Here is a 26,836-nt window from a genome sequence, read left to right as displayed (position 1 = left end):
ATGTAAATGCCACTGGCAAGAAGAGCCTGACTGGCCTCTCCCCCAGGAGCTGCTGCACAAATCAAAAGACTGAAAGAAAATGACAAATATAAACTCGAGAGAAATGATCTTTAGCCTCCAGCCCACATTCCAGCTGCAGACAAAAGAATCATAAAACATCAGTGTTGAGGAGGCCCGGAGAGCATCACGTTTAACCTCCTCATTCAATAGGACGAGAAACTGAGAAAGTGACTTGCCCAAAGTCGCCTGGCCAATCTGGGCTGCCCCTTCCACCTGCGGATACTTGGTGTGGACCTACTGTGAGCCAGGTGCTTGAACAGCACAGACACATTCCGGCCTTTCACAGAGTTTTAGTACAGCGGAGACCATACAAAACCAGACAAGCAGATACAGTAACTTCAAATTATAGAGGCAGAGGTAACACTGGGGAGAATTATTTGAGATGGGGATCAGGGACAGCTTTTCTGAGGAGGTGCAGGCTAACAGTTAAAGGATACCGATACCAGCCACTCAAAGAGTACATCCAGAACACTCTAGGGAAAGGAAAAAGCATATGCAGAGGCTCTGGGGCAGGACAGACAGAAGATGGACCTGGGAGGATATACTCTGCAGGGCAGAGGGTGATGGGAAAACAGGCTTGGGCCTTGGCTGAAGTGGCTTGGGCTAGAGGAACGGTCACCCAGACTTTCACGATCCTGACTTGGAGTAACCATGAGTTACAGTGTCACTCAGTACATTCGCATATATAAACAGGTACACATACATATAACAGAAACCGAAGTTTCATGGAATGGTATTTATCCTACTATGTTTGATATATGATACTATTCTGACCAATTTTAGAAAAAAAAAAAGTGCTGTTGGCAACCGTCTACATCGATTTTGCTAATGGGTTACAACCTACTGTCTGACAGATGCTCACCCACGCAGGTGGGATCCTGTATAAAGCAGAGGTGAGGAGGACAGACTTATAGTCAGACAGACACAGATTCAAGCCTTGGCTCCACCACACACTCACTAAATCATCTAAGAGAAACTCCTTGGAGCCTTCTTGGCTCAGTATCTGGCTCTGTGGGTCTCAGGGGTCCTTGGCCTATGCCTTCAAACTCTGGAGGGTGTGAACCCACCCAGTTGCTGGGATTTGAATAGTACCCTGGCACCACATGGTCAGGTATGGAGAGGGGGAACAGCTGAGGTGACTAGTAATTGTGCTGTAGGAGGAGGGAAACAATGTGGGCTTCAGGGACCAGGTATGGAGACAGGAGGCAGGAACACACTTTGTTAAGGGCTATGTCAGAGTACATCTGTGGCTAAGGGGACAAGACACTGGAAAAGTGAAGGGTTCCTTTGGAATCTAGGAGGTACCTGGGCATTCTCTGGGCTCTACCCAGCCTGGTTTTCAAATCTTCATTGCCAGCTTCATAACCATGGTCCCCATTCATCTTAGCCAACATGTACTGTATCTACTCTGCGCCAGATGCTTACTGTAGGGGCTCCTGTGCATGAAATCAGGGATGTTTTCCAATCCCTCTTGATGGCTCCTCAATGGAAATCCACCCTTTGACACGAATTTCTGGGGCTTGGCCATCCTTAATCCTCTTCTCAAGAGAACCTGGGTGGGATGGGGGCAGCACTCACGGTCAGCCCCACAGGCTTTTAGGGTTTTATTTATTCTTTAAAAGATTTTATTCATTTGATAGAGCACACGGATGGTGGGAAGGGGCCAAGGGAGAAGCAGGCTCCCCACAGCAAGGAGCCTGACGCGGGGCCTGATCCCAGTGGGATCATGACCTGAGCGAAGGCAGACACTTCACTGATGGAGCCATGAAACCCTTAGACCCTGGAGTGGGGGACCTGTTTTAAAATTCTAGCTCTGCCATTCATGATTTGTGTGACTTAGAATTATCACTGCACTTTTTTTGACACTCATGTCATAGTGTGAAGATTAAATGCAATGACATTTGTACAGATGACTGCTGTGCCTAGTACATAGATGTGGAATATCCCTTGGTTTCCTTCTGATCCTAAGTCCCATATCCTAGTTCTCAGGACTCCCGTTCCTCACTCCTGTGCAACTGGCCCTTAACCATCTCTACCACCTAATGCAGGGGTTGGCAAACCACCACCATGGGCCAAAACTGGTTCACCACCGATTTTTTGTAAACCAAGTTTTATCGGAACACAGTCATGCTCACTTCTTAGGTACTGTCCGTGGCTGTTTATGAAGGTAAAGCTGAGTAGAGGCGGTGTGGCCTGCAAACCCTATAATATGTACAACTGGCCCTTTAAAAAAAGTTTGCTGACCCTGATCTAATGCGTACAGAAATTTGTCAAAATTATTGTGTGTCTTCCCCCAGTTGAGCTACACAAATGAGTTGGGAGATGCCGGGCAACGACTATTAGCTGCATTGTAGAGATAAGGACACTTGAGGCTCAAAGTAGCTGTGGCTTCAACAAGGTCACCCATGGGGTAGAACAAGATTCCTGGGCCGCTGCTCCTGCTCCTGCCCCATGCTGCCCCGGGAGGGCTTTGAGCGTTTCCAGTGAGGACGTCAGTCCGAGTGTTCTCTGGCCTGGTCTCCCTGGGGACTGCCTGCGTGTGGGGAAACACTGGCTATGGGCACAGCTCAGTACCTACAGGAAGGATGGCCAAGGTTTGGCCAGTTGAGGACTGCGCTGTTCAATGACTGTCACTCTTACTAAACTGCAGCCTTCACCAGAAGGAAGACCACATCTGTTCACTGCCATCTGCCAGAGCCCCGCATGCAGTAGAGGCTCACGAAATGCTTGCCGACTAAATGGAGTTGATTATAGTCCCGACCATTATAAAATCCTCATGCTCTTTGACCCGCACCTGGGGGGAAAGACTGACCTTTTGTCCAGGAAGAACTCCCTGTTCTGGCTGATACCTGCCTCTGCCACTTGTGCGATGACCCGCACCCCTGGCAGACGCCCCTCATTCTTCTCTCCAAATCTAGTGACCTATCTCCTCAGGCCCTATGGCACTGTTTTGTTCAGACCCTTCTCAGGTGAAGCCTGAACCACGCAGCCACCTCCTTCCTGGCTTCCTGCTTCCACCCTCTGCCTTTCCAGAGCATTCTCTGCACTGCCCACGTCTGGTCACTCACGCTTCTGAACTCTTCCTCTGGGTCTCGTGAGCCTCCATGACTGGGGCCCAGCCTAACTCTACGGCCTCATCTGTTGTCTCCCTCAGGCGGGCAGGGACCAAGCCACACCCCTGCAGTTCTGACAGTGCCATGCCTTCTCCCACCAACCGCTGCACCTTTGCACATGCTGCCCTCCCTGCCTGGAAGCCCTTCCTCACCTAGCCCACGGGCTGTGCTTCTACTCAGTCTTCCCAGACTGAGTTCAACAGCACTTCTTTGCACAGCTTCTCCTCAAGCTTCCCGAGATGGGGGGACTCTTGCCTTTGTGCCCACCCTCTCTTTACAGTGCTTACTACATTGTACTGTGTTAAGGGTTGTTTTTCTCTGTTCCTGGGTTCCCCAGCGCCAGCCCAGAACACTTGGAGGGCAGAGACTGTGTCTGACAGGGGCTGGCACAAAGCACCACTTCCTCTCGATACAGAGAATCCTGCAGCTCTCTGCTCAGAAGGCCAGGTTCTTTTACTGCCAGGTGGGGCTGCAGGAGAGCGTGGAGCCATTCTCGGCAGTTCTTCTTTTCTTCTGCGGGGGAGGGGGAAAGGGAGAGAGAGAATCCCAAGCAGGCTCCATGCCCAGCACGAAGCCCAACACAGGGCCCCACCTCACCACCCTGAGATCATGACCTGAGCTGAAATCAAGAGTTGGATGCTTAAGTGACTGAGCCACCCAGGTGCCCTTCTTGGCAGCTTTTCTGATCTCAGAGAAGAAAAGAGCTTCTGGTAGACTGCTTTTACTGTTGTTTTTTTTTTTTTTTTTTTTTTTTTTTTTTTTTTTCCCTGCCTGGTGCCTTTTTCTTTCTAGAACTGTTCCTTCTTAACCTCTGAGGCTCCATCCTCTGAACCACAGGGGTGGGGAGTGACCCAACTAAGGCAATTGGGAGTGGTCCAACCCCACACCCCTGGTGGTTTTAGGCCAAAGCATCTTTACCACAAGCATTTTTGCCATATTATTCATTAGCCATAAGGCAATTTTTCTCATAAAAAGTTAAACAAAATAACTGGCTGGCTGTTTGGTTTGACAGTTTGTTGGTTTTATCTACTAGTTGACGGTCTGGTTTCATCTCTCCATTGACACAGTCCTTCTGTTTTGTACTGTTTAAACCTTAGCCCTCATAATGGTCTATACAGTAGCACAGAGTTTGGAGCCCACATTTCCCAGAGAGCTTTGGAACGTCTATCAATAGAAATGTGACAATATGCCAAAAGCAGACAACAGTGAAAAAGGCTTTCACAACACAATACAAAGGCAGCTACAAATGTGCATCCTAGTATTTTGGAAACTGATAGTTCTCTTAATCAAGGAAAACATTTTAGCCAAAAAAATAATTAATAAATAAAAATTTAAAAAAGCAGGATACCAATTCAGGAGATGAATCAACAAGCACAAAAAATTGTATACTAGGAATAAAAGGCTTTGAAGACAAGCGCTTAGGAACATTCTGTAGATCACGAAATAAAATCAGTATTTGTGTAGTATTGCTATGCAACTACACTAAACATTTTGAATGTATTCTAATATTTTATACTTTGCAATAAAGTCTTTTTAATTTTGTTCCTCATTTTTCATGTTTCATGATGTCCTTTTTAATTGAACGTTCCACTTTTATTTTTCATGATTTTATCTTTTATAGCAAAGTTGCCTGATGGACAATTCATTATGCCATGAAAATGCTGGCAGTAAAGATGCTTGCCATGACAGTGGTAGAAATGACGGGGCTCAGGAATGAGCAAGGACCAGGCAGGGCCGGTCAGAGTCCTGCTAGCAGATGGATATGGCCATGCTGGACAGACTGTGTTCATTTGTTTGTTCTTAGGATGAAGCAAACCTTGGATGCTGGTGGCCACCTAGGAAAGGTCAGTCTGAATCTCAGCTCCATCACTTAATGGCTGAGTGACCTTGGGCAAGTTGCTTAATATCTTACATTTGTCTCATATCTACCTTCTGTTGTGGGAATAGTTGAGTGATACATACAAAGTGTTTAGAACAGTGCCTGGTGCAAAGAGAGTGGACAATAACTATTCATTGATGTTATTACATCACTGTGTGGGGGAGATTCCATCTGAAAACTAGTGAGAACAGAGAATGAGCTCTGTATCACTGGGGTTCCTGGATCCAGCAGTCCCTGAAGCCTTCCATCTCTTGTTCTTCCCAGTTCCAGGGACCAAATAACTTCTTCTTTTTTCTAACTTCTTCTTTTTATATAAATCAAGTTTACGTCAACTCTCTAAGTGATAGCCCAAAGAATCCTAATACTGTAGTGTAGCAGGAAAAGCAGTGGTGATAAGATTTTTGGTGGGCTCTCTTTCAGTTTGCTCTTTCGGTTTGAGTTTCAGTCCTTTAGATGTCCAAAAGGGTGGATATCGTCTTCCCTGCTTCCCTCTCGTGGTTGCTGTCAGGATACTCTGTATAACGTTTTTGCCTCAACAACTGAAGCACTAAAGAACAAAACTCACCAATGACTCCTTACTACGTATCAAAGAGAACCCTAACTCCTTTGCTTGGCTTCTGCAGAGCTCCCCCATGTGGCCCCACTACCTTTGTAACCATCATTTAAGCATCTTCTCATGTGCAAATCCTCTGCTGAGGCTACACTGGTTTTCTCATCATTTCCCACACTCACCTTTGTGTCTTTGCTCATTTCGTTTCCTCCAAATGCGATGATTTCTGGCTCATCTCCATCTAACAATCCATCTATCAAAGGTGCATTCCAAAGAAGCCTCTTCCACAGAGCCCTCATCCTTTAAGACACTCTCTCTCTCTCTCTCACATCTGCATTCACCCACAGAGGAGCCAGAAGTGCCCTCTGCTTCCTGTGAACTTGTAATACACCCTTTATTGAGGTTACTAGTTTGGAGATTTCTTCAATTAGATTTTAACCTTCTGGAGGGCAGGGGCTGTCTTATTTGGGTTTCCCACTATATCTTACAGCAGGGATTTAGGGATGTAGGAATTCAGAGAATCACAGCTCTCATCCACATAGGCCCACAGAGAGAGCAGGTCCACTACCTCCAGAGTGGAAGAAACACAATTTCCGCTCTCCTGTTCTGCTCCCACTGCAACTGGTGGTGGGTATATGAACTCAATAATAAACTCTGCGTTGCTTAGTCACACTGAGCCAATGAGCAAACATTTCCAGTGTGGGTGAAATACAATCTGGAACAAAGAGAGGCTGCAGACACCTGGAGAAACTCACCCAAACCGGCATTGGCTGGAATCACCCAGTCTCCTGGCTTCACCCCAGTCACACTGCCGCCCACTGCTACCACCTGTCCAACGCCTTCGTTCCCTCCAACGGCAGGGAGCTTGGGAAGGAGGCCATAATTTCCTAAGGGAGAAGAGCACAGAGGGCCACCCTGTGAGGTCTGGGCAGTGAAAGAGCATGAACTTTGGAGTCGGATCTAAGCCTGATCTGGGCTCTGCTTTTGACCTGCTGTGTAACTAACCAGACTCTCTGAACCTTAGCTTCTTCATCTGTAAAGGGGATAATATTTTTTTAGCGTTCATGGTTATTATGGGGATTAGATAATGTGTGAAACGAGCCCAGCGTATCGCAGGCACTCACAGTAGTTGGTTTACTCCCCACTGAAATCTTTCTGACTCTCGAAAAGCCCCACATTCTAGAGAGGGGAGGCCAGAGAGGGCTGGTAGTCTGCAGATGGCTCATCTGGGGAGCAGCTGCTGCTAATCACAGGGATTTCACACCCACACCTGAGGAAGGATGAAAACAAGGTGGCGGCTAAGCAAAAAAGCCAATTAACATAAGCCACAGAAACCAAGGTTACCTTGGATCATATTTATGTCAGATGGATTGATAGGGGCTGCCAGCATCTTCACATGGACGCCTGATCCGCCCACAGCAGCTAGCTCCAGGTTCTTCAGCCTAAGCACAAAGCCAAAGAGAGATGTTAGTGTCACCCAGCCTAGACAGGGCATCTTTTGCTCAAATCATCTCCCCAAAGTAGGTCAGGCAGCAACATTTTTGAGCTGCTATCGTGTGCCCAGGAATCAGGGTTGTTAGAAGAGAGAAAGGTGCTGTAGGGCACTAGCACAGGCTATGGGTTAACTCTCTCATTAACTGTGTGTGGAAAATCTCTAGTGCCCTTGCCATCCCCCTGCCCCCTCGAAGACGGAAACTAGTAAACCTTCTGCTGGCCTGGATTCATCTTGTGTTTTCCAAAACTTGCTGATCACAGTCACCTGCTGTGTTGACTAATGCAGATGCTCAGGCCCCAGCTCTGACCTACTGAACCAGAATCTCAAGATACGGGGCAGCCCAAGTAGTTCTTACGTCCCAGTTATGGCGACGTAACTGGGACACCCTGGGCTACCTTATTTGTTCTCCGCTTTTTAATTTTATTTACCTGTTAGTTACGGAGCAGGTGAGGGAAAGAGATGCCCTACGTAGTTCAGAAAGAACTCCCTAGGTGACTCTGATTTGCTGTCCCTTCTGGGTGAGAATGCTGGTCTGTCAGAAGAGATGCCGGGTGGACTGCTGAGTCTTAGGCGTGAAGCCAGCCCTACCACATGATGGCTGCGTTGCCCCCAGCAAGTTTCTTCCCAGTTCTAGGCCTCTTTCTCCATTTGTTAAATGGCGAGCGGTGGTGGTCTTTTGGACTTGCTTACTGCCAAGAGCCTCTCCCATTTCAGATGGGATTTCTATGTGGTAAGGCTCTGCTCATAGTGGGCCCTAGACACTGTGGGACCCACGTCTTCATGCACTAGAACTTTGGTTAATGGGTTAAACCTGCTGAAGGGCTTTTGGGGGAGCCCTGGTGACAAGGTCCATGTGGTGGTTTTTTTTTTTTTTTTTTTTTAATAAAAGGAGACCTTCCAAACAGAAAGTACTGATTGGTATCATAGACCAGCAGTCCTCGTGACTTTTTAATTACCAGAGACTCTTTTTCTGTCTTTCTCCACATCAAGACTTCATGTTTGCAGTGTTTCCCTGTGCCCAAATGTACTTGTTCAGTAATAACTCTCCTGATTTTTAGTTACCAAAGGTGTATATATATATATGCCACACAGAGGTTTTAGCATCAGGCCACAGTGTCAGTGAACAACAGCAGATGTAATTCTACCCACTTCCGGCAGAAATCTGACCTTTTAATTATACCTGAGGCTCCATTTGGGGTAGAAGTGTGATTTTCAAGAAATGTCTTATACTAACAGTGGTAACAATGGTGGCAGGTGTTTACGGGGTATTGGTCTTGTGCTAAGGGGCTTTAAATACATGCTCTGATCTAAGCTGTAACTCTCTTGTGAGGAGAGTACTGATATTGCCATTCTGTCAAGTAGGAAACAGAGGCTCCTCAAGATTATGAAACTTGCACAGGGTAAGATCACTAACTGGTCAGTGGCAGGGCTTCCCTGCTTTCCCAGTCGGCACTCTGATTTACCGTGCCCTGCACGAGCATCCTGAAGTTAGTCTGGGCATTCCCCTGACTGCCTCCAAGAATCTCTGGGGCCCTCAGAGCCCCAGTCTGGGAATCCCTGTACTGGATCATGACCAAAGTAAGGGAGGCCATGCCTCACCACACCTGAGAAACAGCTGTGAAAAACTGAAATAGAGACGCTCTGTACAGAAAATAGTTAACTCGGAAGGAGATATGACCAAGGCAGACAGAATAAAGAAAGGGCCCTTCTTGTTTAGGCAGCTATTAAGGAATACATGTATTTACACACAGCTGGAGGAGGGGATTCCTTGTAATACCAATAACCATAATAACTACTGTTTGAGTGCTTACCACTGAGGCACTCTGCTGAAGTGCCTTCCATGCCAGCTTTCTGCCATTATTCTAATTTTATGGCTGAGCAACAAAGGCACAAAAGAAGTAAATAACTTGTTGAAGGCCACCAGAAGTAGTAAGTGGCTGGTCTGATTTGAACCTGCCAGTCTGATGCCAGAGAAGCCAGCTGGCAAGGGGCTAAGCGGACCAAGCAGAGGGTGGCAAGCTGAGCACCAGCCTGGAGTGGTGTGCGGGTGTGATCCTTGCTGGACCTGCCTGGGGAGCTGGGGAGGGGTTAGCAGCCCCCCAGTCTCCCCACAGGTGGGGCAGGGAGCCATCAGCCCAACAGTGAGGTCACTCTGTGAATGCGCCTAGATCAAATGGATTGTAGACTAGCTGCCCCTTTCTATTATCTGTACTGCTTTTCTCTGACATTTTGACAAAGAATCAATTTTTCTACAGGCCTACACAGTCCATGTGCTCAAGCTACTTAAAGACTTTTTTTTCTGCACATTTTCTACATGCTGTTCCCTCAGCCCAGAATTTCTTTTCCACAGCTTCTCCATGAAGTGAGAAATCCGATTCACCCTTTAAGACATCTTCTGACCCTCTTGGTCCTGAAAAAAATCACTTGCTCCATCTTTGGCGCTCTTGTTACTCAGAAGGGGTGACTATACCATTTAAGACCAACTTCTGTTGAGTTTTTGGTTGTTTAGTTTATGGAGTCTTTTTTCATATGTTTCTTTCAGTTGATCGCAATAGGCCTTAGCTCACATTCCTTTCCCAAAATGCTGCAGGTGAGAGGTACATCAGAGTTCAGAACCACATCATCTCTGCAACTTCCTGTGGGGGTTCGGGCAGCACTCTGTGATCAGACACATTGTTTCGGCAGCAAAATGTATGAATATTCACACTAAGTGGGATGAATAATGACCATACAAAAACTTCACTGTAGATCAGGCTTTCCCTCCAAATGAGATGTGAAACAAAAGAAATCAAAGCAGAACTGTCAGTCTGTAGAACTTTCTAGATTTTGGAGTTGCAGATTCCAATTTGGATTTGGATCCAGGTCTTTCGGACTCAGTTCAGTTCAGGTCTCTTTTTACCTAACCCCTAGGTTTATAGTCAGTATGTGCACGTGTGTTGTCTCCTCACTGGGCTATGAGCTCCCTGAAGGCAGAGAACTCTTAGTCTTAACTCAGTGTTTAGCACAGTGTCTGGGACAAAGAAGTGCTCAAGAATGCTTCCTAATGCAATTACCCAATTCTTCTCCCTGAGAAAAAGAGGCATAAAAGTGCCAGCCATTTTTAGGGAATCAGGGGAGAGGCTTGAGCCATAGGGATTTAACTATTGAGGCTTCTTCTTGGCTCTTCCTGGTTCTCGGCTGTTTAGGAAAAGAACTCTGAAGGATGGGTACAAATAAAAATGGAGATTGTCTTTAAGAGAGTTTGTTCTAAGCAAAACCCATGGCTCTTTTCCTCACAGGAAAGTGCAGATCAGGTTTGCAGTAAATCACACTTTAAAAATCTAGACGACCATGGTCAAGAGGGAATATTGGTGGATCTCAGGTCACAGATGAAGGGAGAAGCGTGGGTTTGAATCCTGTCTTGGCCATTTACCAAATAGATAAACCTCAAAATACTCATTTGTGAAATAGGAAGAACACTAGAACCCAGCTCACAGAATTAAATTAATGTAAATAAACCATTTGCTAGAGTACCTGATACACAGTAGATGCTAACGAGATGGTAGGTGTTATTGGTGGCAAAATACCTAAGGAATCCTTTGGAACAATTAGCTTTCTATCCCTTTGAAAACAATCACTGAATCACTGAAAGGAAGACAGTACCTTTTTGTAAAACTCAAGTAAATTTAACTCAACGAATATTTACTGCCAGTCCTACTCAATGTCAGGTACTGTGCCAAGGGGTTTAAAGATAAAACAAAAAAATCTGCCCAGCGGCTTGACATGGTCACTGTGAGAGGAACCCTCACAGGCAGGCCTGAGGGTGCTCTCTGAAGGCCAGGGTTTAAGCATCTTCAGGGAGAAAGTGCAGAATTAGCAACTGGGCTTTGGAAGAATGGTACCTTAGCTGGGCCCGGAAGAAGCAGCAATGTACTGGGTGGACTGAGGGAGGAAGCAGGCTTTCTTGTTAGAGAGAATGAGAATCTGACTTGGTAACTGGCCAGGCAGTTGGTACAGTCTGGACAGGAGCCATGGGAAGGAAGGGGTTTTTATAACCTGGAATCTTTTGAACAAGAAATGCCATTGATGTCACTCAGTGACCAACCTCTCTGTGGGGAGAGGCGAAGTCTTTGATGGCTCCCAGGCTTCTGGTGTGGGCAACTGGATGTTGACACAGGGCGGAAGGAACAGTGGTTTGGAGTGGGGAGGAAGGCGTTATATTTGGAGCTTGAAGCAGGCACCCTGCAGTTTGGTATGGGGCAGAGGGCACTCCAGGCTAGACATACAGAGTTGTGAGTCCGCTGTGTGTAGCTGGAGTCCGGGCTGGCAGATCACCTTCCTTTGCATGATTTGGCCGAACAATTCAACAATGAATGTTGACAGTTTACTGAGCTCCAGACATCGTGCTTAATGTTTTACACGCATGATGCTCTTTAGTCCTCAAAACACCTATCAGGAGGGTGTTATCAGCCCAATTTACAGATAGGAAACTGAAGCTCAGAGAAGAAGTTTGCCTAACGTAAGACTGTGAAGTGGCAAAACTTGATCTTAAGCTTGACTCTGAAGCTCAGACTGCTGGACACTAAGCTGGACTCCTTTACACCATTTGTGCCATTCTCATCCCGAGAGATAATATTAGGTATTTGTCCGGAGTAAAACACATTTGAGAAATGCGGCCTACTGATTGCCCTCTTTAAGATTCAGACTGTGCATTGGAGTCACAAAGGCTGGGAGAAGGCACCCAGGGGAAAAGCACACGTGACTCTGTGTAATCCAGAGCTTCCAGAGTTAACTCAGCTGGGAACACTATATTCGTGGCACAGCGAACACACGCCTGCCCCAGACAGCAGTTTGAGAAGTGCCACACTGGGCTACGACCCGCTCCCAGTTCTCCTCTTTGTCCTTTGGGTAGCCTCGCTTCTCTGTGCTGGCTGAAATTCACAGCAGTGGGAGGGAAGGAGAAAGGGCAGGGACGAGGGTCTAGGAGACAGAAAGCTGAAGCTGCAAACACAGGTGGGCAAGGACAGGGGCAGCCCTAACACATGCTGCTTGCCTGGCAGGAGGTGTGTTGGTCCAGCTGCATCTCACCAGGGAGACCAGCCCCAGCCTGCCCCGTGGAATGCCATTAACACCACAGACACGGCTGTTCCCGCACATAGTTCTAACAGCGTCGTCAAGGATACCATTCTGCCGAGACAGGAAGGAAAACGGGGGCCAAGTCTGAATTCCAGGAGTTGGACCTCTGGTGCAATGATAGCAATTTCTTCCTTTTTTTTTTTTTTTTTTAAAACTCACCAAAGGAACCGGTGGCTCTGTTCTGGAGTGCAAATGAGGCACCCAAACACAGTCTGGCTAGATCTCAAGTCACTTCCCCGGGACGGTTCATGGCCTTCCCCTGTGTGTGTAATGGCGCCAGGCAACTCGGAGAGATGCCCCTGTCTTCACTCAACAGATCCCAGACTGGATAAGATCACAATGGCTCCTTTGAGGCCAAGGCTGTACACCTGTGATGCCATATGAACTACAAGGGAGACAAAAGGGGGCAGAAGAAAGAGCCTTTTGAGATGGGGGAAAAAGAGGCCAGTACTCTGGGGACTGGCTCAATTCTATTTGCTGTGTAAGGCAGGCACTGGCCAGCTCTGCAAAGATCTCTTTCCCGCCTTCTGCATTTAATTAGCCACCATTTGTACTTATCTTGCATCTTCCACTCAATCACCTCAAACTGATCAATATCATTTTGAGCAGGAAGAAGAGGCAGGGAGAGACGGTCATGGGCCACAGAGACTTTCTCACCCTGCTCATTACAGAGAGCCAAGAATGTACATCCACCATAGGGCGCTGGGTGAAGGTAACCTCCATCTTATGTGGCTCTCTCCAGTCTGTCTGCAATCCCCATGGTCATGAACAACCTGCCTTCTGTGGTTTGGTGAAACGCTTGTTGTGCTGGATACATTGTCTGGAGATGTGATTAATAATTAATAAGCAGGGCACACTGGGAATTGTGGAAGGATGAAGTTCTTTGGCTCGCAGCTTTGTAACAGCTCAGCAGGGGTGGTTGGCGGCCTCAGTAGGTGGGGTTCTAAAGGAGTCCTGGGCTCTCAGGGAAAGCTCCTTTCCCCAAGCCAAGCTCAAACACTCCATGTCTCATGGTGTGCTGGGCACCCCCCACTTGCCTCCCAGTGCCTCATCTGGCTTCCCTGCCTCAAAGTGATCTTGCCCTCTCCCCTTTCAGGACTGCTGGCACGTCAATATAATCATTTTGAATGGAAAGGAATTAGAGACTTAGAGGAACTTCTGGAAGTTTCTACACAGGGTTGGCAAAGAAACCCTCTCTCTACATTTTCAATCCTCTACTTTCTTTCAATTAAGATTACCAGTAAGCTTGTGAGCCCTAGGATATCTGAAGCTGCTGACAGCAGGAAACTTGCCTGAAGGGAGCTGCAGAGTCTGCTGCTTCGTTTGCTGAGACCTAACCTTGTTGATCCAAAGAACAAGACTGGGCCACAGCAGGGGGACTGAGTCCCTGTCTGCAGCTGCTTTTGTCTCTTAGACGGGTACAAAGACAACCATGCATCCCCACCTGGCGGGCTGCTAATAACGATACCAACCAGGAGCAAAAGGGGCCCCTAGTGAAATTTTGTACCCAGAACCCCTGATTTCTAGTTGCTGCACTGCTCCTTGGAGTTTGCTAGAACCATCACTGGCAAGCAGGCAGTCCAATGTCTACTCAGTTTCACAGGTGTCAGAGCCAGACAACAGCTGGAGCAAAGAGCATTCAGTCTCATATCCATTCCCATGGCTGCAGGATTATGTAGAGAAGGATGTCAAGGCCTCACCGTGTCAGGCAGTCCAATGTCTACTCAGTTTCACAGGTGTCAGAGCCAGACAACAGCTGGAGCAAAGAGCATTCAGTCTCATATCCATTCCCATGGCTGCAGGATTATGTAGAGAAGGATGTCAAGGCCTCACCGTGTCTCGGCAGGAGAAAGTGTCGCTTGGGGAGGATGGGGTAAAGAGGAATACAGGTTTTGAGTTATATAGAAAACGGAGCTTGACAATTTCATTGGCACAGAAGATGGGGTGGGGAGAGACAGCATGTGTGCCCATCTTTACCACTGCTGACCTTGGTCAACTCCTTCATTTTCTCAAAGAGTAACCGAAAAGACCGGAGACTGGAGTGATTTCCTCACTCCGACAATGAGTGGCAGAGTGGACCCATGCCAGTGCCCTTGCAGGTGGGTCCCCAGTGACAAATCCTGACCCACAGATTAACCTCTCGGCACCTTTGCTTTCCCTTACCCTCTCCAGAGAGTGGGAAGGGCCTGGAGCCACACCAGAGAACGGCAGTAGGGGCTAGGAGGCCCAGACAAGCATAATAACTTGGGGTTGCACACTGGTGGGGTGGGGGTGGGGGCGGCTCTCCTCCCATACTTCAGACATAGGGGAAACTCCTGTCTGCTGTATGATACCTCAGAGTATCACCCTCAGGGTTTTGGCCCCCAAGTGAACAGCCTAGTGTGAAGTCCAGAGGGAAGGTAATATGCAAGTATATAGGATGTGGAGTCCAGCTTGAGTCTGAGTCCTGTGATCTCAAGCTGGCCCCCTTGGAGCCTGATGCAGCTGACACCTTCCTCAAGGAACACATACTGAGTGCATGGTAGGCACTCACTAAATATTTGTTAACCAGACATACCGGTTTTCTCATCCCTCTGGGCTTTTACACATATCGGGGCCTCTGCTTGGAACATTTCTATACTTTTCCTCATATACTGCCCACCTGATCTTCTGGGGGACTCAACCTAACCCTCATGCCTTCAGAGAAAGCACTCTGACTACTCTGAGGGGTTTAGATACTCCTCTTCTGGGAGTCTACAGCAGTCTAACAAATCTAACAAATATGGCACTTGTCCCACTGGGCTGTGGTCACCCATTTCCTGGACTCGGGTGTGAGTTCCTTATAGGGCAAAGACCACAGATTATTCACCTCTGCACCCCCAGTCCTGCCTTGCACATAGTAGGCCCTCGAAGAATAACTCCTGGCTAACTTACTAAACCAATGAGTTCTGTTCCCTCCTCCTTCAATTAATGACAACAATGTAGGGCTCCAAGAGACAAACAAAGTCCCAGTTCTCAACAGAGTGCCAAACCAAAATCCTGTTTTTTTCCCAGTATCGTAATTCTGGTTTAAAAACCAAGTCACCAGGGTGCCTGGATGGCTCAGTTGGTTAACTGTCTGCCTTCGGCTCAGATCATAATCCCAGGGTCCTGGGATCGAGCCCTGCATCAGGCTCCCTGCTCTGTGAGGGGTCTATTTATTCCTTTCCCTCTGCCGCTCCCCCTGCTTGTGTGCTCACACACACTCTCTGTGTGAAATCAATAAATTCCTAAAAAAAAACCCCACCCAAACCATCACTTCTTTAAAAATGAAAATTAAAACAAACAACAACAAAAAAAGCAAACCAAAAACTGTAGCCACCAGCTTAGTGTTTTGGTTGATATCAATTGTAAAAAGAAGTTCCCTAAGAGTAAACAGTGTCCTACAGTGAGGACTCAACCCATACAGCGTGGGTCCTTACTACCTGCTCCCCCAAATTCCATCTGGCTAAGACAGAATGGGTTTATCCAAGGGTTTCACAGCTTCCTTTCATTTTGTGTGGCAGGTAGGTGAGAAAGCCATGATGACCAGGATGCTATTTTATGAAAGTTTCAGGATCTTGAAAAGGGATCAGACAGAGAATAACATTCCTACCATCTTCCCCAGGGTGGGGCTGCCCTTCCTATGAAGGATAAAGACTTTGGGTCACCTGAATGGCTTATAATTTTACCTCGTCTTCTGACCTATCTTCTTCCCCATTTTATTTGCCATCTCATTCTCAAAAAAACATTTCAGATGATTGTCATGGTTTCTTCAGGTCTTTATCAAGGACTTTTATTAAAGAAGGTACATCCTAGTTGTATGATCTTGGGCAGGTGACTTTCAAGCTTCTTAAGCCTCAGTTGCCTTATCAGTAAAATAGGGATAATAATGACCAAACTGGAGTCTTGTGATTTTTAAAATTCCATAATATTTGTGCAGAACTTAGCCCAATGCTTGCCACATAATAGAGGCACAGTAAATGAAAACCAGTGTTTACCATGAGACCCAGAAAATGGCAAAGTTCTGAAAGGGTACGTTCAGCAACAAAAGGAAAGAGGATATTGGAGTTTCCAGGAACTATCTGATAGAGAATCCAGAACTCTGTGCAAGGGGTATGGGCATGGGGACCTCTGAAATTTCTAGTTTGTGATTCTCCCAAGTTTATCATTTTCTCCTGCAGTCTTACTTCATTTAGATCAGTAGTTCAATCCTTTAAATGAAAAAGTCCAAGTGCTTATTTGGGGAGTTCATTTTGGGGGGAAGAGAAAAAAGCTCTAGGGAATGGGGGAACAAGTCTTAGTAGAGAGACCAGCTGGAATGTTTGGGGGCCAACAGAAATGAAGAGAAGGACATTCAGAGATCCCTGAAAGTCTCATTCTGAGGAGTTCTGACCCAAGCAGAACATCCCTCAGCCCCAAGCAGACTGTTTCTCGTTCCCTCCCTGCTGTTCACAGTGCAAGCACCACAAACAATGCTAGTTTGGGGAGCACTCTGCTCAGACCCTGAGTGGTTCCATGACCCTGCCTGGTGTAATCTGACCCACAGCCCCAGTCACTGGCGTATTTAAAGGACACCTGATTCTTTCTGTGACAGAGTGGTTACCCTAAACCTCCCAAGACATGACTACAAAGAAGAGAATCCCAGCCTCTGGCTTCAGGCCATACACGAAAAAGTCGAGTTACGTGAATCTGGGTCAGAAGGGAAAGCCACTCTTCTGGGGCAGAGGAAGAATTACTGCTTGCCTAACGGTCTGTATCCACAAGGGTAATGGTTCTCAACCCTGTTCAGGGCATCAGAATCACCTGGGGAGTTTTAAAAAAACACAGATATTCAGGGCCATCCTAGACCTACTATATAACCTCGGGGGAGGCATCTGGGAATATGGAGTAAAAGTGCCACAGGTGACCGTGGTGTGAAGCCAAGGTTGAGGAACGGGGCATGAAAGTATCATGTTCGAACTTCTGGGAAATTACTAGGGTTCCACAGAAAGAGACAAGAGAGCTCTCTTTTTTCCCTAAGTAGCATCTGCTACCAGACCAACCTGTTCCAGAACTCCAAGAGGGAATGAATCAGGAGGCAACTGGACTCAGCTGGTTAACCTTCCTAGGCCTTTCCAAAGGGTCCCATCCTCATCACCACAGAACTCAATAAAAAACAAAAAAATACACTTCTTACAGAAATTAGATTCACAATTAACCTTTTTGGAGCACTTGTTTTGTGGCAGTTCTTGTACGAGTCACAGAAACTAGAAGCCTGTGACAGAGGCACCATATCATACCCTTTTGGGGTGCACTCCTGGAAAACGGTGTTCATCAGAGCTTTACCAACTCATTACAGCACAGTCCTCAGGGACAGCTCTTCCCGACACAGTGATCATTACCTATGATTAACATGCGGGTTGACGGTTACTGACTGATGTGTCTTCTCAATATTTTCTCATGGTGGATGTGGCTGGGGTGAGTGCATGAACCTGAATTTAACTGAGGCTTATCTCCTCCAGCTGTTAAAACATCAGGCTTGATTTTTTTTTTTTAAAGAAAAAATATGAAATGCCTCATGAATTTGCATGTCATCTCTGAACAGGGACCATGCTAATCTCTGTATCGTTCTACTTTTAGCATATGTGTTGCTGAAGAGAGCCCTCTGGCCTGTATTTCAGCCATAAAAATAATTCCATGTTTGCCTGTCCTTTGGAAAACAATCAAACCACGTGCTGGGAATCAGAGAGTTGTAAACAGGAGAGTACGTCAGCACTTTCCGGCGTAGAGCATTAGCTTGATCTCAGCTACACTATTAGCTGTACCTGTATTGTGTCCATGCTTAAAGATGAGGTAACAGGCTCAGAGAACTTCAGTAACTTGCCAAACATACAGAGCTAGGACGGAGTTTAAACTGGACTCCAGGTTTGATTCCCAGACCAGTGCTTCTGCCTTAGCTCCATTACAGTGACCCCACTAGCATTTCTGAATGGTTAGAGTCACTTCTGTGCAGATTTATAATGGCTGACAATTCACATGCTGTTCTTTATCAACCACACGCAAAAATCACAGATGAAGATACAACAGAATGTTAGAACATATTCATAAAATTAATGAGGGCTTAGAGGGCTGAGTGACTTGTGTAAGATCAAACAGCTATGAAGAGGTGGAGTCTGTCTTTGACTTTAGGTCTGTAAGGCTCCAAAAGAGGAACTCTTTGACTGGCTAAAGGCACATATATAGTGTGACAGACAGGAAATCACACGAGATAGGAGTAGATGCTATGGGTTCCTGTCCCTATTTCAATACTTATTAGCTGTATCACTTTGGACAAGTCCCTTCTTATCTTCTGCAAACTGAAAACAATGGTCTCCCACCTACTTTCTGGGAAGCGAAGATTCAAGTGGACATAAAAGCATTCAGAAAATATTCTCCAAAATAATAATAATAATAATAATAATAATACTGCCTAGGAACTCAAGCAAATCGGTAAGACCTGGGTTTAAATTTCGACTCTGCCACTAACTGGCTGTGTGACCTTGGGCAAGTGATTTTACCTTACACCTCAGTTTTCTGACAAAACAGGGCTAAATCAAGTACCTTCCCCAAAAGGGACGATTAAATGAGAGCATCCATTTGGATACATTCATTATGTGCCTTATATATAATACCTAGTCAGTAAAAGTCATTGAGGGATAAATGGATCAAGAAAATGTGGTATAGGGCGCCTGGGTGGCTCAGTGGGTTAAAGCCGCTGCCTTCGGCTCAGGTCATGATCTCAGGGTCCTGGGATCGAGTCCCGCATCGGGCTCTCTGCTCAGCAAGAAGCCTGCTTCCCTCTCTCTCTCTGCCTGCCTCTCCGTCTACTTGTGATCTCTCTCTGTCAAATAAAAAAAAAAAAAAAAAAAAAAGAAAATGTGGTATAAACAGGTATAATGGCATATTTATATGTGTGTGTGTGTGTATACTTATCTGTGTGTGTATATATATGTATAGTAGTGGAATAATGTCCATAACAATGTTACCTATTAGATATATAAAATAATGGGAGTATTATTCAACCATAAAAAAGAATGAAATCGTGCCACTTGAAACAACATGGATGGATGCTGAGGGCATTATGCCGCATTAAATAAGTCAGAGAAAGACCAATACTGAATGATCTCACTTCCAAGTGTAATCTAAAACAAAAATCAACCTCACAGATACAAAGAACAGACTAGTGCTGGGGGTGCGGGTGGGGTGGGGTGTGTGTGTGTGTGTTGCGTAGGAGCCAAATGGGTGAAGGGAGTCAAACGGGAAACTTCCTGTCATAAAATAAGAAAATCATGGGACCTAACGTACAGCTTGGCAATTACAGTTAGTAATACTGTACTGCATGTTTGAGAGCTTCTAAGAGAGTAGATCTTGAAAGTTCTCATCAGGAGAAAAAAAGATTCTGTAGCTGGTATGGCGACAGATATTAACTGCACTTACTGTGGCAATCATTTCGCAATACATACAAATATCGAGTCATCATGTTGTACACCTAAATCTAATCTAAAATTACATGTCACTTGTACTTCCAAAAAAAAAAAAGCCACGATTACCGTCATAATTGTGCCTCTCTGGCCTTCAACCACCTGGAAGTACCGACTTTCTGAGCTACCCAAAGCGCCCTGGGCTCAGTTTGGGTCCTGTTATTCTCTGCCTTCTTGCTCCACCCGCTCCCTCCTTGGTCAAGACCCCCCTTCTTCACAGCGCGTCTTAACCCCCTCCAGTAACCCCTGGCCCATGGCCCCGTTTCGGCGCCGTCTCTTACTCGACGACCTTGGCTGGGTCCCCGTGATGCCCATAGACCAGCGCCCGGACCCGGGAGGGCTCGGCAGATGCGGAGTAGGGGGCTGCGGCAAACCAGCCGCGGTGCCAAGCAAGGAACAGCTCGAGCGGCAGCCGCGACCCGGCTCGCGCCCCCACCAGCGCGCCGCAGCCCCACATGCTTCCCGCAGACAGCTCAGAGCCCGACAGCGCGTCTACGTCATCGATCCGCGCCCGCGCCCGCGCGCCTGCGCCCCGCCTTCCGCCCCGCCCCGCCGTGTGGCCACGCCCCTTGCTCTTTTTAAAAGCTCTTTTTAAAACCTACCTTCGCTGCCCGCGCGGTGGCGCTTCGGAAGACTGCGGGGGTTGGGGAGTGAGATGGGGGGTTGGAAGTACCGGAGGGAGTCGTGGAGACTCAGGGCTGGCCAAGTTGTTCTGCGAAGTAGGAGCGTCCGAGACCGGCCTGGAGCTGTGCCTACAGTCTGCGACTTGGTGTTTGATTTGGGGGAAGTCATTTACCCTTCCCTGACCTCAGTTTTTTCTTCTCCCCATCGTTTATGGAGTGCTCACTGTGCCAGAACTTTTAAGATATCACCTCATTTATTCCCTGCTATCCTGTAACAGCATAGGGCAGCAAAGTTTACTTCCCTACCACCGAATAGAGTAGATTTAACTTGATGTGGAGGCAATAGCGCTGGGCTTGGAGCTAGAAGATTTAGGTTCAACTAGTCCTTGTGCTTCCCAGCTTGGCCACCTTGGGCAGGTGTCCGAAGCTCTCGGGCTCTTTTCTGATGGGTACACTGGGGGACAATATACCTCCTTCAAGACTGTGGTGAGGATTGGATGAAACAATAGGATGACGTTGTGGATAGAAGAGCACATTGTAAAATGCTAAGTGTGCTCAGATATAAAGGAGGTATCACAAGGAGGAGGGCCCCCTCTCAAAATGCTTACATTGTACAAGGGATTTAGTGGGAGAGTGGAAGTGCTTTGTAAGCAGATGTAACCCAGTAAAGACACTAAATCATATTTTTATTGACTGTAAGACATGAACATAGATAGCTAAAACCCTAGTTGATAGAATAGGACAGAGGACACTGTTGGAATCTAGAGGAGAAAGGAGCTCTGGAAGGAGTCAGGGTGGAGTGGGGGTTCTTGCTTGAGGTGCTGTTGGAGACTGTCCCACTCAAAATTTTCAGTATGCATAAAATTTACCTGAGGTCCTATCTCGAGTCTACTGAATTAGAATTTGGGGACAGGTTCAGGAATCTACAATTCCTACAAGCTTTCAAGAATATCCTGATGCAGGTGGCCTAGGAAACTGGCTTAGACAAACACTGAGCCAGAGCTTTGAAGGATAAGGAAGAGTACCTTTCTCTAGATTTTATTGACCCAAAGCCGCCAGCTCAAGGCCTTTTCTCTGAGGAAGAGAAGAAAGCGAAGTGCTCTGATGAAAGCTGCAGGTGGTTGGATTCTGGCAGAACTGACATTGAGTCTTGACTCTGCCCTTTTCCAGCCATTTGATTTTGGGTAAGTCACTTGGCCTCTCTGTGTCTCCATTTTCTTATCCTTAAAATGAAGTAAATAATAGTATTTTTTTGAGGCTCTTGTGAAAATCAAGTGAGCTATTGTTCATTTGAAGCATTTAGCACAATGCTTGGCACATGAAAGCATTTGATAAATGTTATTAGGTTATTGTGAAGATTAGATGGGAAATAGCATATGTAAAACACCCAGACTAGGGTCTGGCTCATACTATGTGCTCAAAAAATGTTTATACCTGTTTTTATTATTAGAGAAAGTAGATGTCCCATGATGGGGCAAAGACTTGGTCCCACACTTATGTGAGTGCCCATGTGCCTGGGCACACACACGCACATGCACAAAATACCCAGTTTTGCTTACCTTCTGTTTTCACTGTGACACATAGATCTACTTCTGTTGAAGACTCTCTAGGTGACTTTGAGCTGTTGACATTAGCTTCTCTACCAAATTGGTTCCTCTGAATTCCCTGGACAGCCTGGCTGGAAATCCTGGAGAATCATCTAGTAGGTCTGCCTCCTGGAGACTGGACTTAGTCCCCGCATTCATTCCAATAGCCCCCCTTTTCAGTCCAGGACATCAACTGTGTCAGCAGCCTTCTTCCTAACTGAAATCCTCTCCCCCTCTTCCCTTCCCTTTCCTTCTTCCTCAGGCCTCCAGAATGATTTTTTAAAAATATTTTATTTTTAAGTAAGCTCTACACCCAACATGGGGCTGGAACTTACAACCTTGAGGTCAAGAATCTCATGTTCTACCGACTAAGCCAGCTAGACACCTCCAGAATGATTTTTTTTTAAACAGAAAGATGAGATTTTCTTTTCCTTGCTGAAAGTCCTTCTGTGACTCCCCAATACTTAGATCCAGAAGCCACAGTTCCTTTTAGAACATAATGAGCTACTGACATGCTAAAGTTAAAACTGTTAAAAAAACAAACAAAACAAAACAAAATGAAACAGTGATTCTATACTGACTGTTAATCTCTAGCACAACTGCCATATGCTAAAATCTCTAGAATAGTATATGGAGGAAAAGCACCTTTAAACAAAGAAAATTCTCTTCAAAGTAATTAAGTTACCTTCTTGCAAGTTAGAAAGAGATGGCTATAGTTTTAATTCCGTGGCAGAACCCCTCAGCTTAACTTGAGGAGTCCCTTGGTTTCCCTGAAGGCATAGTTGGAGAACTACTGATTGAGGGGTTCAAGTCTACTTTTCACGCCTTGTATTCAATAGCCTCTGCACTCTGAGTCCCACACTGCTTTTATCTCCTGCTATAAGACTGTGCGTAGCCCATGATCCAACAGCACCTGATACCCACCTTTCTGAGCAATTCCATGTCTTGTATCTTTATTCACGTTTCTTCTTCTGCCTGAAATGCTCTTCTGACCTTGCCCTCCTGGGAAATTCCAGGTTCAGATATCATTTCTTTGGTGTTGTTTTCCAGCTCCCTAGGCTGAGTCAACCTTTTGCTGCCTTTGTGCTTTCTCTGAATTGGTGTTATGGCCTTTAGGACACAGTCCCTTATTTGTTTATGTGTCCACTTCCCCCTCCGGGCAAGAGTGGGTCATGTATGGCGCATCTCCATGACACCAGCACCCAATATGGGCCTGGCCCAGGGTAGGTGTCATAAATATTCCATGAGTTGAAAGTAATTGAATTTCCTCACGGCCTGGCCCTGTCTGCGGTGCTGTCTCCTTTCCCCCTAGATTTAGGCAGGTCACTCCAGGCCACTCAAGGCTTCTGGAAGTCTTTGATCTATTCCAAGTGAAGCAGTATTCATCTGTCCACCTGTTGCTCATGTTCTCCTTCTCCTCCCATGATGGTGTCTGCCCTGTAGTCTTCTCCAGCAAAAAGAGCAAGAGGGGGTGTGGAGTTGGTCAGGTCTAGATTTGAATCCTGGGCCTATCATTTACTAGTTTTGCGGGAAAGTGGACAAGGGCCACATAATTTCTGAGCCTCAGTGTCCACATAGAGAAACATGGGATCAATGGTAAACTCTTGTCACCAAGCTCTCACAGGAGTCCTCTGCAAACAGCATCACCTTTAGTTGTTTCTTCTATTCAATGGATTTCTCTCCTTGAGTTTCTTGTTCTGGGTAGTCCTTCCTGTCTTTTCCTGTATCTATCTGTTTCTTCCCCATCAACTTTTTCTTGCTTCTGACTTTCTCCCTGTGATTCTCGCTCAAATTCTCTGTCTGTTTGGCCCCTTCTCCGGCTCATCAGGGCTCACAAGAGAGCCCAGAAACCTTCCACCCTGCCTCCTCCAGGTGCAGGCCAATCTCACTTGTGCCCCCCTCAGTGAGTAGCCAGCCTGCAGTGGAGGCAGGACACAGGGAGATCTTAGATAGACCTTGAAATCCTAGGCTCTATCCGGTGTCACTGTCCACTAGTTAGAACCATCTATCCGTGGGTCTCTATTTCTACAGTCCGTTATCCACTTGGCTCATCTGAAGACTTAAAAAAAAAAAGTAATTTTATTCTGTTTAAGGCTCCAATAGCTTCTTACTGTTCTTAGGGTTTAACACAAAGTGCCATAGTGTCTTGTATGCCCTCCCGATCCTGCCGGCCTCTCCAGCTGTATCTGGCTCTTCTTTCCTCCCCACTCCATTCCAGCCACCCTGGCCTGACTACTCCTCAAACACACCAGCTCCTGCTTTTGCACAGGCTGTCCTCTCTGGCTGCTGTGTCCCTCCCCACTGATTGCTGGCTCCTTCCCTTACTTCAGGTCCCAGCTCAAATATTACCACTTCACTTACTCAGGAAATCCCTCTCAGACCCCCTTAGCTCAAGTAGAATGTCCTCCCCAATTATTTATCACAACCTTTCCCCCATTTTCTTTAGACTGCACATCTTGGATTGTAATGACATATTTTTGCATGTTAGCTGTTGGTCTTTTCCCTGAGAGTGTAAGCCTCATGAGGGCAAAGACCATGTCTGTCTGCATTCATTTATTTACCCATTCGGTATTTTTTTGAGCATCAACTACACGTTAGACACTAAGCTCTGGGATAAAAGACAAAATTCTTGCCCTTGGTGGGGGGGGGGGCGCCTGGGTGGCTCAGGTCATGATCCCAGGGTCCTGGGATCAACCCCCACATTGGGCTCCCTGCTCAGTGGGGAATCTGCTTCTCCCTCTGTTCATGCTCGTTCTCTCTCTTGCAAAAGTAAATAAAATCTTAAAAAAAAAAACCCAAAATAAATAAAACTGCAATAATCTCTTCCCCCCTCACTGTTTCTCCCTCCATTTCTCTGTTATATCTCTGTCCCAAATACCAGAAGCCATGGTTTATCACTATCTCATGTACCAGAGAATTTGCTTGCATGGCTGGTTATTGTTCTTGTTTTCCCACTGGAATGTAAACTCCATGAGGGTAGGAATTTTTATCTGTTTTATAACTCCACCTTGGCTTATAGGAATTGTTGAATAAACGAATCACTATCTGGTATGTGTTAATTCGCTCCAGATAGGAGGCAGTTCTCAGCCTCCACTCAAGTTAAGCCAGATGGCCTTGATTCAAACCTTGGTGCCCACTAATACTGATGCACAGCCTTGAAAAAGTCGCCTCTCTGTACCTCAATTTCCTCAACTATGTAATGGGAGTAAAAAGTAATAGTGGTGAGGATTAAATGAGTCTATGTGGGTAAAGTACATAGAAGGTGTCTGGACATAGTAATGGGCAACAAGTTTGACAACATTGTACTGGGTAGAGCCCCAAATATACTTAACCTGTGTAGCCAGAGGTAGACAAGGACCAAGGAGAATTAGTGACGGAGGCAGACTTTATGGCATGAAAAGGAATAATTTTCTAAAAGCCAGCACTGTAAGGAGAAATAGATGAATTCACTATCATAGTTAGAGATTTCAACACTCCTCTGCCAGAAATGGACAGAATCAGTGGACAGAAAATCAGTAGGGACATAGTTGAACTCAACACCACCATCAGTCTTAGACATCCATAGACTATGCCATCCAATAACAGCAGAATACACATTCCTCTCAAGCTCATGTGGGATATTCACCAAGATAGACCACATTCTGGCTCTAAAATACACCTTAACTTTAAAAGACCAGACTCGTACAATGTTTGCCCTCAGACCACAGTGGAATTAAACCAGAAATCAATAACAGAAAGGTAGCCGGAACACTCTAAATGACTTGGAGATTAAATAACACATGGATTGGGGGCACCTGGATGACTCTTTGAGTGTCTGACTCTTGGTTTTGGCTCAGGTCATGATTTTAAGGTTGTGAGGTCAAGCTCCTTATTAGGGTCTGCACTCAGTGCAGAGTCTGCTTGAGATTCTCTCCCTTCCTCTCCCTCTGCCCCTCCCCCCTGCAAGTGCACCCCCCCTCTCAAATAAATAAATAAATAAATAAATCCTTTAAAAAAAAGTAGATCAAAGAAGAAATGTTGAGAAATTAAAAAAAAATTAAACTCAATGAGAATGAAAACACAACTTATAAAAATTTCTGGGATGCATCAAAAGCAGTGCTTAGAGGGAAATTTATAGCACTGAATGCAAACATTAGGAAGGAAGAAAGATCTAAAATCAATCAGCTAAGCTTCCAATTAGGAAACTAGAAAAAGGAGAGCAAATTAAATACAAAGGAAGCAGAAGAAAAAAAATTAGAGCAGAAATCAGTGGAATTGAAAAGAGGAAATAGGAAGAGAAAAATAAGCTCCACCAAAAGCTGGTTCTTTGAAAAGATCAATAAATCAATAAGCCTCTCATCAGGCTAAGAAAAGAACAGAGGACATAATTTACTAATAGCAGGAATGAAAGAGGGGACATCACTACAGATCCCATGGATATTAAAAGGATAATAAAAGAATATTATGGACAACTTTAGAAGCCAGCGTTTCCAAAGACCCAACCATCTGGCTTCAGTAGGTGATGAGCAAAGCACTCTGACCTTGCAGGTATGCATGAATGTGCATTTGGAGCGGTCTCGATAAGAGGGAATGCAAGCATCAAAGGGGACAGAGAAGCAGGGTGTCTCTGGGTCTTCTGTCCCCGAGAGCGCTATGCCAGAGCTAAGTGTGGGCAGCGAGCATGCTGGCTTGAGAAAGTCGGTGCTGAGTGAATGTAAAGGCGGTGGGCCTCAGGGCCCGGCCAGGACCCCCCGGCGGGCGGGGTGGGGTTGGGGGGTTGGTTTGCAGGAATGGGGGAGGGGCGCGCCCGGGCAGTCGGAGACCGGACCGGCTGCAGCGCGTGCGGCTGCCAGCAGGGGGCGCCGCGAGACCGCGGAACCCGGGGCCGGGCCTGACGTCAGCGCCCCGCTTGCTTGGGCTCCCGCTCTGGACTCGGC

General features: G+C 46.4%; 1 protein-coding gene and 1 non-coding gene across 5 annotated transcripts in view; both read right to left on the bottom strand.

The window, feature by feature from the left end:
- MECR (mitochondrial trans-2-enoyl-CoA reductase) overlaps positions 1 to 20,208 on the bottom strand; it is a 30,424-nt gene extending 10,216 nt beyond the window's left edge. For 2 of the 4 annotated variants that reach the window (XM_047728765.1, XM_047728767.1), the window contains exons 1-3: positions 19,993 to 20,208; positions 6,947 to 7,044; positions 6,358 to 6,489 (exon numbers count right to left, since the gene is read on the bottom strand). In XM_047728765.1, coding sequence (XP_047584721.1) covers positions 6,358 to 6,489; positions 6,947 to 7,044; positions 19,993 to 20,168 — 406 coding nt within the window. In that variant the 5' untranslated portion in view covers positions 20,169 to 20,208. Of the gene's footprint in view, positions 1 to 6,357; positions 6,490 to 6,946; positions 7,045 to 12,129; positions 12,240 to 12,371; positions 12,598 to 19,992 lie in introns of those variants that run through there. The other 2 variants (XM_047728768.1, XM_047728766.1) reach the window with 2 other exon arrangements.
- On the bottom strand, positions 17,752 to 17,855 carry LOC125099499 (U6 spliceosomal RNA). Its single transcript, XR_007127222.1, has one exon. It is a non-coding gene; the product is annotated as a U6 spliceosomal RNA (small nuclear RNA).
- Positions 20,209 to 26,836: the final 6,628 nt, after the last annotated feature.

Source organism: Lutra lutra, chromosome 4 (assembly GCF_902655055.1).
Source record: "Lutra lutra chromosome 4, mLutLut1.2, whole genome shotgun sequence".
NCBI lineage: Eukaryota > Metazoa > Chordata > Mammalia > Carnivora > Mustelidae > Lutra > Lutra lutra.
Note: the sequence above shows the minus strand (reverse complement) of the source record. Positions and strands in the feature narration are given on the sequence as shown.